This window comes from Physcomitrium patens, chromosome 6 (genome assembly GCF_059467195.1).
Source record: "Physcomitrium patens ecotype Gransden chromosome 6, ASM5946719v1, whole genome shotgun sequence".
In the NCBI taxonomy this organism is placed as follows: domain Eukaryota; kingdom Viridiplantae; phylum Streptophyta; class Bryopsida; order Funariales; family Funariaceae; genus Physcomitrium; species Physcomitrium patens.
In genome coordinates this window covers 12,353,217-12,369,527 of record NC_143415.1, presented here as the reverse complement: position 1 = coordinate 12,369,527, position 16,311 = coordinate 12,353,217, and the positions used below count along the sequence as shown (strand labels likewise).

General features: G+C 33.9%; 3 protein-coding genes across 4 annotated transcripts; 1 reads left to right on the top strand and 2 right to left on the bottom strand.

Moving 5' to 3' along the window:
• Positions 1 to 4,419: 4,419 nt before the first annotated feature.
• LOC112283960 (uncharacterized) lies at positions 4,420 to 6,059 on the top strand. The gene is made up of 6 exons (XM_024523390.3): positions 4,420 to 4,441; positions 4,527 to 4,587; positions 5,073 to 5,135; positions 5,273 to 5,370; positions 5,676 to 5,708; positions 5,829 to 6,059. The coding sequence occupies exons 1-6, from the start codon at positions 4,420 to 4,422 to the stop codon at positions 5,903 to 5,905; spliced, it is 354 nt and encodes a 117-aa protein (XP_024379158.2). The 3' UTR covers positions 5,906 to 6,059.
• A 582-nt stretch (positions 6,060 to 6,641) lies between these two features.
• Positions 6,642 to 8,346, bottom strand: LOC112283959 (uncharacterized). Of its 2 annotated transcripts, XM_024523388.3 has the most exons (4): positions 7,706 to 8,346; positions 7,297 to 7,378; positions 6,935 to 7,055; positions 6,642 to 6,813 (listed from the first exon to the last, which is right to left on the bottom strand). In XM_024523388.3, the coding sequence occupies exons 1-3, from the start codon at positions 8,131 to 8,133 to the stop codon at positions 6,942 to 6,944; spliced, it is 624 nt and encodes a 207-aa protein (XP_024379156.1). In that variant the 5' UTR covers positions 8,134 to 8,346; the 3' UTR covers positions 6,642 to 6,813; positions 6,935 to 6,941. The 2 variants fall into 2 exon arrangements, with proteins under 2 accessions (XP_024379156.1, XP_024379155.1); XM_024523387.3 differs by having other exon boundaries at positions 6,642 to 7,055.
• Positions 8,347 to 11,230: 2,884 nt separating this feature from the next.
• LOC112284108 (AMSH-like ubiquitin thioesterase 3) lies at positions 11,231 to 15,966 on the bottom strand. Its single transcript, XM_024523677.3, has 14 exons — positions 15,682 to 15,966; positions 15,485 to 15,549; positions 15,159 to 15,231; positions 14,683 to 14,976; positions 14,371 to 14,486; positions 14,008 to 14,107; positions 13,827 to 13,873; positions 13,268 to 13,613; positions 12,981 to 13,070; positions 12,751 to 12,813; positions 12,429 to 12,503; positions 12,232 to 12,294; positions 11,957 to 12,009; positions 11,231 to 11,635 (listed from the first exon to the last, which is right to left on the bottom strand). Exons 1-14 carry the CDS (start codon positions 15,961 to 15,963, stop codon positions 11,455 to 11,457), a joined length of 1,848 nt encoding a protein of 615 aa, XP_024379445.2. The 5' UTR covers positions 15,964 to 15,966; the 3' UTR covers positions 11,231 to 11,454.
• Positions 15,967 to 16,311: the final 345 nt, after the last annotated feature.

Below are 16,311 nucleotides of genomic sequence, written 5' to 3'. Positions count from 1 at the left end.
ATAAGATCTAGACAAGATAACATTCTCCTTTCAATCCTTGTTAGTACCTTCTTTATATTTGTGATGCTAAAGAGATGGAGAACCAACAACCAATAGATTTGATTGAAGAATCTTTGTTTGCTGACCTATCGGACAAAATATTACGATTATCATAATCTTTAAGACAACACAATCAAGATGAAGATCCTCAAGAATGACATGTTCTTCTTCAAATAGATGGCAAGATACAATGCATTTGGTATCACGACCTTGGAAGAGACTTTCGATGTTTGATAATTTTATTTGAGGTAGGAATAACTCCTGATGGTGTTTCAAATATTTTATTTGAAAGAAGTTATGAAGGCCTTAACAATGATCAAATAACAAGGTGGTCTTTTTGTCCTAGTATGGGATATTATTGATGGTTGAGAGGGCCTATCAACCATCTTCAAAGAAAATAAAGATTTGAGTATGTGACAAATACAATTTGTTGCATCTTGGATTTCCTCAACATATGAAGTTTGCTCCTTGTGGAACTTGTTCTTAGAAACAGAAATAATGTCACAAACATAGACATGTAAACCAATAATTACTTATATGATTTAGATAATAGTCCATAAAAATAAGTTAATTTCATAATATCTTCTAGAAAAGCTTCCTAGAAGCTTCATAGATGCTACTTTGGCTTTATAGATATCTTTAATTGATCTTTTAGGTTAGAAATGTAGCCAATAAGTTGGCCATGTGACACACATGTTGATAGTTTGAAGAACAAGCTAACTATGTGGCCCACACATAAAAACTTTCCTTGTAAGCTAAGGCATGTGTCCTGCAAAGTCAACACATATTAGAGGTCTTATAGAACATCGCCACATAGCTCCTAGTTAGATAGTATATATAGAGGCAAGAATGAAGCCTTCTTCACTCTTTTCAACTCCTTTCTTGTTCTTTTGGCAATAAGCCATTTCAGTTTTTTTTTAATATACGTACTTTTTTATTTCTATTTTGTCACTTTTTCTTTGATACGGATTTCATTAATTTATGCATCATCTTCTAGTTCATATCTTTGATACTAACAAAGTCATTACATGTTGGACGTCCTATAGAATATTGCCATGTAGCTCCTAGTTAGAAAGTATATATAGAGACAAGAGTGAAGCCTTCTTTTTCTTGTCAATGCCTTTCTAGTCTTTAGTCTTGTTTCAAGACTTTCTAATCTTCTTGTTTTTAGTAATAGCCACTCTAGTTTAATATTTCATCACCTTTTAAGTGACTTTCTAGTTCTATTTAATGACAGAAGAGTGTATTGAGGATTTTCTTTCTTCAAGATTCATGTCCTTAACAAGAGGTTGTACTCAAATTTCCTTATCATTGCACTCTCAAATTTCTTGATGTTGTTGGAACTTCTAGATTTTGAGTATCTATCTATTTTGGCTCCCTTACTTCTCTTTTAAAATAGCTTCTAAAGATGTGCTTTTAGAAATAAAAACTCCCTTGCTTGACATCTCTTTTTTTTAATAGAACTTTGTTATAAATCATTGAATAAGAAACAATTGCATGCAACAATATTTTGATTTCTAATACCTTGCATATTTTATAAAAATATTATCTATTGAGATTATAAATTAAAAAATACGTCTAGATATATATATATCTATATATATATATATATACAAAGTTATATTTACTAATTATTGTTATATAGTTATGTTACTTTATAACTTTTTAAAATAAATAAATTAATTGATTAAAGATTTTAGATTTGTATTATGCTTTTTAATCAATGTTTATAATAATTATTTGAAGTTTATTGATTTTTTGATTATTTTTATATGTTTTTTAAGTCATTGATGCATATTGCTAAAAAAATACTTAAATACTTATGTGAAAATAAATATCTTCATACATACAAATATATGTAAATGTATGTATAAAAAAATATGTTGAAATTTTAAATTAGATTCTTTTCTTTAATATGTATGCATGTATATATTTTAAACAAATTCATACCAAAAACTTAATAAATATTTATATTTTATTTTAATAAATTATTTATTTAAAAATTTAAATCAATCTATGTACTATAAATATAAGTACTATTTTTATTTTTTTATTATTGACTAAGTGATATAAATATATAGCATTATACTTATTTAAATAAAGTTCTATTATTAAAATTAATATATAAATATATATTTATGTAATTTATGAATTAAGTCAAGATTAAATAAAATTAGGAAAATAGTTAAAAATCTATGTTTATTTAACTTATTAAGCATTCTAATTTATTGCATTTATATATATGTAGATGTAATTTATACTTTCATTCTTTAAAAAAAGATAAAAGTTAAATTAAATAAAATTATCTTCTAATTAATTACATTGATATCTAAATTTAACTAAAATAAAAATAATTTCAATATCACACACTACTTATTAAAATTTAAGAATTATAAATACTTTATATGATTTTTTTTTAATAATTACATGTCAAATACTACAAAAAAAATTAATTTCAATTATATATATACATATATATATATATATATATATATATATGTGTGTGTGTGTGTGTATATATATATATATATATATATATATACACACATAAGTACATTAAAAATGATTTTTTGAAAATTTTATTAAGAATGTATATATATATATATATATATATATTTTCATTATTATTTGATGAATTCATATATTCTTAAAATTTAATAGTAAATTTTAGTTTAAGATATTATGTATGGAATCCGTTGAGGATATTTAAAAGATTTCATTAAATTTTTAATTTTGTATAGAATATGAAAAACATGGTTTCACCTAGTTTTTAAATTATGACATGATCATAAAATGAATTAAAGCAAAAAAGTATTGTAATTATACAACTATTTACATCTGCTGAAAATCAAAGTTCATTTTGGAACATTTAATTAAATCAGAAACAATTACTAGGGCATTTAAATACTTTATTTTGTTGTTTGAAAATTTTTTATTGATAAATTTGAATCCGTAATTAATACTTGGTATTTTTATTTTTATTTTTATTTTTTTGTTGTTTTTATCTGGGCAGAGTTTTATTTAATTCTCTAATTCGTTAGGAATATTATCATTTTGTTTGTGCATGTAAAGACGAAAATGTTTTTTTTTTTTTAAATAATTAAAATATTCATTATCTAATTGTTGAATTCTAAAACCAATAACTGTATTTCTTATGTTCAGTTTAATCACATGTATTTGTGCAGGTATATATGTGTGGATGTATACCTACATATATACGTGTTTTTGTTATATTTATCTATTTGTTCCAAGGTATAGAATATGACACGAAATATTAGTTTTATTGTGAATGCATACGTCAGAGCACTAAATTTGTATGTGTGTGTGTATAAAGCTACTTTCAAAATACCAATTTGCACACGAATCAAGTTCATTGTGAACTACTATCCTACAAACTGTTTTATTGATTTTAATGCCAAGAATCAAATAACTCTTCCATATTATTTTATATTTTACTTCATTTGAATAAAAAAACTCAAAAAATACATTTCGTCAAATTAAAGTTGGCCATATCGAAATAGAATTGCCAAAGGTTTGATAACAAGAATAATTATTTTATCAGCTGAAACCTATGTAGATTAATACAACATGGTTAGAATTTTCCAAAGGAAAAAGTAATATAAATGTTTGCAATATATTTTAGAAAAAAAGTTACAGACTATTAATATTCAAAAGTAAATAAAATATTTTTTATTTCAATATACAATAATATTTGAAGCCAATATTTTATATATTACTTTCAATTTAAATATGAATAGATGACTGAATGAAACCAAACTTCTGTTTACAACCCAATTTTATGTTAACATTAAATACATGATTTAAAATTTTAAAAATTAAAGAAAAAATGTGTCAAATGTTTTTCTTAAATTTTATAAGCACTATGCAATTTGGGAACAATAAACATCTTGCATATGTTAAGATCAACAATGGACAGTTATCTGCATTTGATGAGAGGAAATTTAAGAGTAAAATACATATACACATTTATGCATATTATTACCTACAAAATAATTATAAACTCTTCAAAATGAGTATTTTCAGAGGGATCATTAAAGTTTTTTTTTATTATTCCCACTCACTAATAGTGAACCTTAACTTCTTACCCACATTTTCAAACTAAAAAATTTCCTTAGCATTTTAAGTTATCATAAAGAGTTAACCATAGTTATCTTTTTCATAACTATTGTAAAATAAATGATTATATACAATGGTTTGTAGAATTATTAAAAAGTGAAATAAGTATCTTGTCACAAAATACTTGGACAGAACCCATTCACGAACGAATGACATCATTCAAAATCACGGAAAACGTAACCATATCAAGTTTCATCCAGATGCCATATACCCTCGGTATTACGATATGGGACCCTAACACCGATGTCACATGAGAAGGAGTGCGGTGATGGGATGGAGATCCGAGACCGTGGTCAAGGCAGGCGTCGGAGAAGGGGAAGAGGAGGCTTGGAAGGGATGAGGGAGAGCAGATTGCAGGAGATCATCAGCGAGCAACGGAGAAGCTGGTGTCGGATTTCCATCAGCCATCATGTACGTGAGCTCTTGCGCCTCTCTCTTCTCTTCTACCCACTTATTGAATCACTTCATTCCGTTTATTGTCGCGAATTCGCGAGCTGTTGCACTGAGTCATGGAGCTTGAAATTCTTTGGCCTCGTTGTCAAGTTCCGCCGGTGATGACATGCTGCGTGTCGCTTTGTAGAGAAGCAGCTGTTGGTTGTTGCGAGTTTTGTTTTTTTCACTTGAATGCTATCGCGAGGTGTTTTGTGGTGTGGTTTGTGGGAAAGCTTGTGAGTGCATAGGACAGAGTTAGGGTTTACGTGCGTGAGCCGTGAGCTCAAGTATTGTGGGTCATACGCTATTTTTGTACATCAATTTGGGTACTATTTCATTGGCTTTTGTAAATTTTTAAGCAAAGAGAAATCAGGAAATGGTCGTCTAGATGAGAATTGATTTGCTCTGGGCCAATCCCTCTCCTTCTGATGTAGTTGGGGTGTTAATGTTTTTGGATTGAACAGGTCAGGTGGGAAGGTATCTTTCAAGGTGACGCTGACTTCTGACCCAAAGCTTCCGTACAAAGTGTAAGCATTTATCTGCTCGTTGACTAAATTGGACGTTAGTTCAGATCGCAGCGTAGTGATGAGCTTTGGCTGTTAGAAAATCCACAGTAGCAGAGTTCACCGTTTGACAAATTTATTGGGGCGTATCGTAAGAACAGGTTCAGTGTACCAGAAGAGGCTCCATTCGTCGCCGTCCTCAAGTTTGCAGCCGAAGAATTTAAAGTTCCGCCCCAGACAAGCGCCATCATCACCAATGGTGAGCAATTTTACGTTCTTCATATATCTTAAGCTTAGCATATACTGCAGGAGCCCGGCTTTTTCTTAAGTTGCATGTTGCAGTGGTCTTAGTGGAGCATAAGATACTTTGGTTCGAGAGGTAGATAATTGTGTATTATTATCAAAGTGAGTGATCGGAGAAGAACAGGGACTTTCGTGTAGAAAACATCAAGTTGAATTGCTGTCATTTATGTTCGTCCTTCTATTTAGGAGTTGAATTGTGCTGGTTTTTCTAGTTTTTCGCCATTAGTCTAATATTCGGGTGCACACTCTTTATTCTTGCAGACGGAGTGGGCATCAATCCTCAACAAAGTGCAGGTGAATATTCAATTCTTGGAAATTCCGTTGTGTATATATTGTCTGATTCGTTACAACTTCTCCCAGAGAATATGTTTGCGAGAGTGCTAAATGATTTGCTTATGTGATGTTGTGGAGCAGGCAATGTGTTCTTGAAGCATGGATCAGAGCTGAGATTAATTCCCCGTGACAGGGTCGGGCACGCTTGCTGCCAGTAACGAGCTGTATGAATCTCTTTAAAAGAAAGACTGGCCTTCACTATCTGGAAACATGAATTCAAGAATAATATTGCCTGTCGGATATGATGTTATATCCGCTGGGCAGCTTTGGATTTTGAGGCCAAGTTAATGTCAAAATTATATTCCATTTGAAGTGTTTTTGTTGGTCTCACTTTTGTTTACTAGATTAAATGCAGGCTGTTGATACTGTAGGGGAATTGAGGTCGCATGTCACCACACTCACACATGCTCAGTATTGTGTCTAGTAGCACAACTGCATCCCAAATTTCTCCTGATACTTTCAATCCAATCCTGCAAATTTCATTCTATAGAAATGAGAAGCACTATCGTGGAAATGGTTCTTTGCATTTAGTCCCGAATACTACATTCTAGTTTTAGGTTGAAATGTGACTTTCTCCTCAACATCATTCTATGTTGTGATTGCGAATCATATTTATTTTTGCAAATTCTAAGCAAAGACGACCGAGGATGGCATGATACTATACACCTATCCATTCACAATCAGTACTGTGTTCGCACAGTAGAGAAAACAATTCGAAACAATCTTAATTTTGACACAATGCCCAAATGATTCAAGCCTTGCTCCAATAAGCTTTTGGTGAGAAGAATACAAAGTATGCAAAGTCATTTGTGTACATTAGAAGGGAGCAAATCATCCTGCAAGCACCAGTACTGCAATCAATCAAAGCCCCCCTGTGGATACCGACTCAAACAATGACGACAATTACTGTAATCTTTTACTTTCTGAGCGCCAATTTGTAATATGCAGTTTTGGTTGCACATACTCTAAGCCTCGAAGGTGTGTCCAGGTTTAAACAAGAAGCCTCAGTGAGAATTATCACTCTCGGCGTACAGCGTTGGAACCAATTCATTTCATTGAATGCTGGCTGCACACATACAGAAAGAATAGGTTCATTTGAACATCATGTGACTGTTGGGCGCTGCTAAAGGTATCTACCACGATAAATGTACATAAATGTAAACTGCGATGTTGTGCGCCAGAAATACCATCAATTTATGTCATCGGCCTCATGCTGCTCTTCAGAAAATGGCGGAACAGTGAATCAACGGAAGACAGGAATACCATGAGAAACATCACCACCACAAGCGTCAGCAGCGCCATTTTCACCTACGAAGCCACGCCAAGACACAGGGTGGGGTCAGTTCTGGCAACCGCAACTAGCAGAGGATTCCGTAGACCTGAAAAAAGGGAGTTTTTGAAAATATGCAGATATTCTGTATCACACAATGATATGCTGCCGCAAACTGCAGGGGAACCAAAAAAAAAACTTTCAAAAACGTTTGAAGTGGAGTTTCAGAAACATGTCTTGTAGAACTATGAAACAGCATTGACATGTGACAGTTCTTACAGTGCTTTTGACTGATGGCCATTCGATTTGCTTAAGCTGGCCTGGCTGTTCCCACAGAAATCGCATCATGGCCTTGATACCGCTGCAAAACCAATGAACGAAAGGAAATGACAATTTAATGATCGTGTGTGGGCGTGTGACCTCAAAAGGAAGTTGAATGCATCTATTACTTCAGGGAAAAGCGTCGTTATTAATAAAAATAAAGGTAAAAGATCCGTCAAGCCTGTTCCACAAATAAAAGAAACAGAGCTGGTCTTTAAGACTAGAACTGACGAATAGGTTGCTGCGCATCAACAAACTTGAATATCATGAAATAAAGAAAACATAAACATAACGCATATTAAGATAATCCTTTTTTATCTATAAGATGTGTTGACCTAAAATTACGTGCTGGGAGAGAATTACATACCTGAGCCATGATTTAAACACCCACAGCCAGATGGGGTCCTCGTTGAAGTGATCTTTTAGCTCCTCTTCTTTCACAACCTGTGGCCTAAAAAGCTTTTCCCAATCCTCTTTCCTGTACGCTCTCGTTCTCGTATGACTATCCTCAATCTTCCCCTCTCTACCAAGCCCATCGCCTAAGAATCCTCCACTTTGCGATGGCGACCCAGACGTTGAAAATCTTGCCCTTACTTCCCTATGCCTTCCATTGTCGCGCCAGGAATGGCAACAGCTATTAGTTAAACTATCAATTAACATCTTAGGAAAAACCCTAGATGGAAACCCAGGTCCAAGCGAGGATCCTTCCTTGATAAGTACGCGAGAATCATGATGGAAAGCTGGAGTAATTCCAAACCATGAATTCGTAATTCGATGAAGCCTTAGTTGATACATGGAAACCACTGCTGAATTGAGCGGGAGCGGTGACTGCGAAGAAACCACAAGTGATAAACCTATCAAGACAAGGAAACCTTACACTAGGAAACAACCGAGGAGAGCTGAGCTAACAAATAAAGTATGATGAGTTCGCTTCCACTAGTAATCCTAGCGATGCGCCGCATAGCAGCGTGACATTGTGAGCTCGGGCGTTACAATACCCAGAGCTCTATATCTCCCGAATGGCAGAAACAGCAACAAAACCAACACATACAAACAAACAAAGAATATTCTTCCTCGATGCTCTCGCTATCGAATTCGACACTGCTTGAGAACTTCAACAGGTCAAATGAGACACCGAAGTTTCACAATTGGGCAACTGTAGAGCAGCGATGCAAATACCCACCAACACAAAAATAATAATAATTCATCTTCATCAGCAGCGAAGTGGCCTCCCAACAACGCCATCGCTGGGATGGATGTGTGCGGCCTGAACCATTTGGTTGTAGTCATGATCATCCAAATTCTATTAGAATTTTAACTACTTTATTTTTATTTTTTAAAACTTTAGTATTTTTTTTCCTATTTTCTATTGGATTTTTAGAAAAATAATTATTAATGGGGATGAATATTTATAATTTCTCTCTCATTGTCAATAGTGTAGTTAATTTAGGGGTCACATAGTCAACAAATTTCTCATACTGGTCAGCTAATAGAATGAACATACTCTTGTTTAAAAATAAATGATATTAGCAACAAATCTTGTTGCTTTTTTCTTAGCCTTATGAGAGAATATGGGAGAATTTTATGAAATAGAAGGGTCACCAAACATAATGCAAAGTGCACTGGTAATACCATGAAGTGTGGTTAGATTGTGAAAAAAGATATTTTTTTTGTGCAAATGAAAAGTAATTAAAATTATATTCCTAGTTTTAAATAATTTATTCAATGCCAAATATATTTTCTACTTATATATATATATATATATATATATATATATGATTGATTGATTGATTGTGTTTTTTTTAACTTTTAAAAAATTAAGTAATTTTTTTTATAAAAATGTTACAAATAAATGTAGATGATGTTACAAATTTTTATGATAATAAATTAAAAATTTAAGCAAAAAAAACTAAACACTTCCTTAAATGTGGAATGTAATTGTAAAAGTGATATTCAAATAATCTGTGTACCTTTAAGTTTTATATCAGCTACCATTCTAGTATCACATTTCTAATTCAACTAATTATTTTACTTAATAATAAAGGTACATTTTACTCTTTTTTAAGGTTCTATAGTGACACAAGTTTCTTACAAATATAACCATTTTAGAATTTATCAACTTTAATGAATTTATGACTCATGTAATAGCATCCTATTTGTTCTCAAGTTATCATCTAAAGTGATTTGTTCTCAAGATATCTCAAAAATTAGCTATTTTTTTTATTTTAATCAAGATTCATAAGATTATACTAATGACTATTTTCATGGCAATATCACAACAATCTCCAAGATTCAACTTAAATTCAACTTAAATTCAACTTAAATTGATAACAATCAAAGACTATCTTACAATGACATCACTCTACTGCAAATTATTAGCTATAAAGTCTTACATAGATTAGCAACTGTAAAAATCTTTTAAACATACACATCCTATCTCTATAAAAGAAAAAAATTATGGTGTCTTTTCAAAATATATGTTTTAATAGATATTTTATTTTATTATCTCTCTTTTTATTCCAAAACTTTAAAAAATAATTTTTTTTCTTTTAATATCAAATAAAATAATAATAATTATTATTATTATTATCATTATTATAATTTGAATATTTAATTACAAAAGAACTCTTTTTTAGTTTTTATTTATTTATTTTGATAAGTTTTAAAGAATTAAATTCCACTAATTATTTATTATTTTTGAAAAAATCCAATAACATTGTTATCCTATTCAAAAAAGAATTTAGTGTCTTATATGTTGTTACTTTTTTTCTTAAATTAAAAGATTTTTAATGATCTATGATTTAAAGATAAAATTATATATATATATATATATATATATATAACAAAATCAATGTATGGACTAGGTTTTGGTCACCTAACCTAGGTTTAGATGTAGAGGTTCCTTAATAGACATATAGTAGTACAAAAACAACTTCACCTCAAGGTTATTTTTATGCTATTCATTACAATACAATAATGAATAGCATGAAAAGAAGCCAAAAAATAACCAAAACTTGGTAAATTTAGTAAGAATCTTGGTCAATATGTCAATTCTATACAAATATATAAATACATTAATGTTTTTTCATACATTAATATACATCATTTTTGTTATATTTTTTGTTACATTATTTTTTTGTAAAGAAATGAAAGGACTTAAAAGTAACAAAGTTTTATTTTTGGTTAAGTTATAAAAACTACTTGCAAATCTATCTAATAATTCCAAATTATCCTAGATAATTATTATAAATTATTTTTAATCATAGATACATTGGATTTAGTAGAAAGAAATTAGTATTTATATAAAATTGTATTTCTTATGGGCTTGTCTATATCTAAAGGCATGAAGATATGAATTCTCAGTTTGTGCAAATGCAAGACATACTATCATATCCTATATTAAGGGATCTTCTATAATTCAAGATATATGTTCTTTCTAAAAGAATACATGAAAGGCTATGATTCAAAACCTTTACAAAAGTCCACCACTTGAGAAAGAATTTTTTTTAGAGATAATTTAAAATGACACATTACTATAAAATAGACCAGGTCATTTTAAAATTAATACAGAAAATAAAAAGATTAATATCTTGATTTAAGAATTTCAAAAGATAATTAAAGAATAATAATAATTTACAAAAAAAATTGTATTGAAATTTTTAATAATTTCTAATATATCAACCTCTTAAGAAAAACTTGATGCAAATTTCAAAGAATGACATAATTCATACCACACGGGACCAAAAAGCATTCTACCTCATCTTTCCTCTCACTATCTTTTCCACATGCTATTGTAACAAGAAATTGATAGAATGTCTATGACAAAGAGAGTCATGATCACTTCAATCCTTGTTAGCAATTGGGAACATTCACTGCGGTGTGACACAGTAACTACTGATAACTGGTACATTTTTCGAGTGCAGTTGTTCAGAAGAATGTCCTTTATGGCATGTGGTGCACTTCATGAAGATTCAGAATAAGATCCCCATGATAAGCTTCGAAACTCTACCTTCTAAACCAATAGAAAAATTTATGCTGCAACACAGAAGCTACATAAAATAATACCGACCTGAGGGTACATCACTTACTCGGTGGTAGATAATTATATTAAATGAATCACTGTGCTCGTAGATCTATAACATCAAACTGCAATTTTGGGTTCATATAAACATGGCTGCAGCACTCATATATAGGGCTTCCATCTGGAGGATCTTCATGGGGATGAAAACCACGCTGTTGACATTGTTGAATAGTTTTTACACCTCCAGGATCAGACAAGCGGAAAATACCATAAGGCCTGCGTTCGATTACGTTGAAACTGTTAGAAAATTTGGTTCAGGAATACAATGAGCGTTGCATAACATTTATTTACATGAAAGCAAACACGTATATACATAATCTGGGAACTAATTCAAATTCCAACAGAATGACAAAGGAACAATACTATCAATATAATATAGAGATGACCAACAGTGCCATTCAATGATAAAATGACATCAATGTTCCACCTATTTATAAGACTGTCGGTAATACATCTCAATACTTTAAAGTAATAATTAAACAAGAAAGCATGCAAAAGTATATGGATTACGACAGAAAAATGACCACAAGCACCTACCGAGAATTGTCAGTTGGCGCCATCACTATAGCAATAGCCTCTGGCAACATGATCTGTAAGGAACGGCAAAGCTAGTGAAAAAATAGCAAGAATTATCCCAAGAACCAGTCCGAAGAGCTTATCACCACATATAACAAAAGGCATGAGCACATATAAGTACACGGATTTCAAACAGAGATAGGAAAAGCTACAAATCCAATCCACTGCAAATGCTAGTCATACATGATATTAATCTTTCTCCAATGATCAAAGTTACCGACTTAAGACTGACTCACCTGATAAGAGTAATGGGTGTGGAGATCAATGGAGGACATGAAACAAGTTTGTGTTGGATGTGTCTGTAAAAGGAACAGAGACAGCGTAGTCAACACCAATACAAATCAATCAACCAAAAAATAGAGGGGAAGATGCATGGGCATTCATTATCTGCATATCCCAATTAGGAAACTTCCTGCAGACTGAACGAACTTACATGTATCCAACCAAGCTGGAAAAGTCCTCGCTTGTCTTGTGAATCAAATATCTCCTCCTCATTAATTGTTTGACACTGCATTAAAAGAATTATGAAAAATATCAAGATAATAATCCATGTCTGAATGCTGCAGAGTAATGCTTACAAGCAGTACTACAAAAATCACTCAACACAATTGCGTTCATCAAGTAAACAAAAACTTTTAGATTTGCCTCACAAACGTATATAAGTAAATTAGCACGAATAATGACAACAAATAGTACGAATGAGATCAGGATTATAGTAGGTAAAAAAAAAAAAAAAAAAAAAAAAAAACACATACTGAGTCGGATGTAGCTTCCTGCTTTGGAACAATCAAGGTGCAAACATAAAAGATGCCTTTCTTCTGCAAAATTGAACCAAAAAATAGTTTAGAGTCCATTAGTTTCCGCTGAATATTACTACCAAAAGGAAAACAAATGGAAGTTGGCTAAGCATTTATCTGTGGAAGAGAGGAGAGAGAGAGAGAAGAAGAAGCTCTAAGTGGCTGGCAAAGCCACAGGTTGAACTCACCAAAGACCCAGCAAGAACCCCACATGTCTCAAGATTGCGAGTAGTATTAGCTTTCGCCAGCCGCATAAATTCGTCCATCATTTTTGTGGACTGGGGCAAAGACAACGACAAATCATGATGAGCCTAAACACTCCAAAAAGTACAAAATAAACAATTAAAAAAACATAAGCGGCAGACACTAAATCGACACTCTGAAATCGGATCGATTGTTCACTACACATAGCCAAGACAAACATCAACCACACCAACCAAAGCCAAGCACTGTGGACAAAGTTGCAGGCGCCTACAATGTGTAAATGCTTGGGCCCCTTGGACAAATCACCGTTAAAATCTTGTGCTGCTCCAGGACGAGGATCCGCTACCAGGTCAGATGACAACTGAGTTTGAGAGTGGTCATGTACATCATGGACAGCATGCACCGTCTGTACAGAAGCGGCGATAGGAGGTGGCGAGGGCTGCCTGAGCAATGTCATTGTAGGGGCTACATCGACTGTGACGGATGATTGAGAGCCAGACCAAAGTGCCGGATCTGATAAAGACTCCAAAGCGGCAACAGTTGAAGACACATTTGTAGTAGGCACACTTGTAGACGCAGCTGGGAATTGAGCAGGAACATTCCAATCCTGGATGAAGCTTCACCCCAAGCGCCCATCATGGCAAACATCAGAAAGGCTACCTTTCCAGATACTCAATATTGATACGCAATACCACCAATTGTATTCCTTGGCCAACATCTGCTAAGAATGGAACCTACAGAATAACTAATTCAAGGCTACGCACAGTCATAAACCTGCTTCAAAACAGATTCACAACCCAGCGCGGTATACAACAGTCTATGTGACAAACCTTGGTAGTTCAATCGGTGTAGCATCAACATAGCTTGGGTATTGCACCTGTAAATTTACAATGAGATAAATAGCATCACTCGATGTTATCTTTGAAGTCCCTGATAACTTACATCTAATGAAAATAAAACCTCAAATCACAACATTCACTCAGCCTTGAAATCGCTCAACTTATTCCATACCCTTAGAGGTGCCGGCTCCCTTCGTGGTCGCTGCGTACTTGGTCCAAGGATAGAATGCCTGGAAAGAGTTTCTTCCGTAGGTCTTGGAATGTTCAGGGATCTGCAAGTTCAAGATAAACTTCAAAATCACAATCAAGCAATACTACTTGCTTTAGAAATGCTGTATGACAGGAGAAAATACACTTCTCTGAGTTAACGATTAATTGCGAGAAAAGTTACAAATGCAATTAAATCCGCAGTAATCATGATAACAATGATGTGGGTGCTTTGGTTAAAAGAAGCTCATTCAGAAGCTAAAACGGCTGCTACCAAATTCATTCAAAACTCATATCATTGCTACAACTCGCAAGAAGAGTTACTCACAAAGCTTTAAGTTGGCTTTCCAGATAAGTACTATTGTAAGACGGTCCTGGCGGATTATATGCAGGTGCTGGAGCACCGTAAACCGGAACTTGGGCTCGAGTTCCATTGCCACCAAACTGCAATCAATAAAGTGTTCAAGGTGATTCAGCTTACTCTTAACTACCTGTTTCAAAAACTAGTGAAAAGATCTTTCTCATGAAGATGGGAAATGCAGATAGAAGTGCAGATTTTATGTCATGAAGCTCGCAAAACACACAAACACAGACCATTAGTTCAAACAGCAGATACAGCACGCAAATGTATTCAACATACCGTATCTTGATTTACTCCGGAGAAGGTCTGGTTCCTATTGTAAGAACCGCCTGTGATAGGCTGCCGTGTTCTGTTGTCATAGGATTCGCTATGGGAAGGCAACTTATGTGAGGGAATGTCATATGAAAAAGCGGTGTTGTGGGAAGGAGTATCATAATGAGAAGGAGTACTGTATGAAGAAGGTAGGCTATATGAAGATCCCCTGGGCTTAAGAAGAGAATTGTTGTACTGCTCGACTTGCTTCTGAACTCCAGGCTTCAGCCTTTCAAGCTCCGTCACAACATCTATCAATCTCTGCAGTTCCCGACAACAAAAGAGAATTCCTATAAACCCTTGAAGGAACCTAGGCACTGCACACGTTACAACTGATATTTTCGTCCTACTAGCTTTATAAGTATCTCATGTTAACACCCGTCTGCCATATTTCAAAACAAGTCGACTTATCAACCGATCGCGAAAAGGATTGCTAAACTCACTTTCCTGTAATCAACAAATTCCCTTGAATACAACCGACACTCGCGATGTTCGGGTATGGTCTCAGAAACCAAGCTGCACACAAAAGCTGTCAATTCAACAATTCTTCGTGATATGTACTGGCAAGGTATTAACTACTCTAAAAATCGCTCAACAACGCAGCTGGGGGCCGCGATCCTAACGCTGTCGCTTTCTGAAACCAACTGCAAAGCTAGACCCGCAAATTCAAAATAATGATAACCTTCAGATCAAAATAAAAATAAAAATAATCCATTTCCAATTCTCAAATTTCAAATCACTTGCTAAACTGGACAAACACGCAATTCACCTGGAAAATCGAAGCAGAAGAATGTAGTAATCGATAGTATTCCCCTCATCGCGAAAAATTCGAGCCTGAAACCCATCCAATTCAGCCCCGAATAAACTAAACACCGCGAACCTTCTTCAAATAAAAACAACAAATACCCTAATTTTTCAACTGAGAACCATCACGCTGCTCCAAAAACAGGCGATCCGATCCGGCACCTGCTTCAGAAGATTATCTGCCGTCCGGTAATAATACTTTAATGGCAGTCGATTGTCCACATCCACCTTCTTCGTCCTCTGCGCAATATTCAGAGTGCCCTCCATTGTGACCACTCCCGCCCTCACAGAAGACGCAATATACAGCAACCCCAGAAAAAACCCAACATGCCAAAGCACTGTAGCGTCACCCGCGTCTGGTTCGACACATAAATTGAGCCTGCGTATCACTCCTACAATCGCAGCATCGCCATAACCAGGCGCACAATCGCCAAACAGGGGCATGCGAAACCCTAACACTCTTTCCCGGCAATGATCCCGACTGGATGAGTTCTCAACCCAGTTCCGTTCCGAGCCTAAGGCTCGGTCCTGGTGGCTGGGAGTCGTTTCCATTGGTGTGAACCTGAGGCTCGGACCGAGCCTGCAGGTTCGTTAGAAAGACAAATTATTGGTGTTATTCCTGTTGAGAATGTTTAGAAAGATACAAGAGTAATAGTAAGTAATACACACACACAAGAGTAGTAGTAAGTCATACACACAAGAAGGTTTCTAAAAAGAGAGCTTCACACATAAAAATCTATTGATTTGATTGTGTCTCGTATACAAGAAGAGAAAGGGGAGAGGATAAATAAT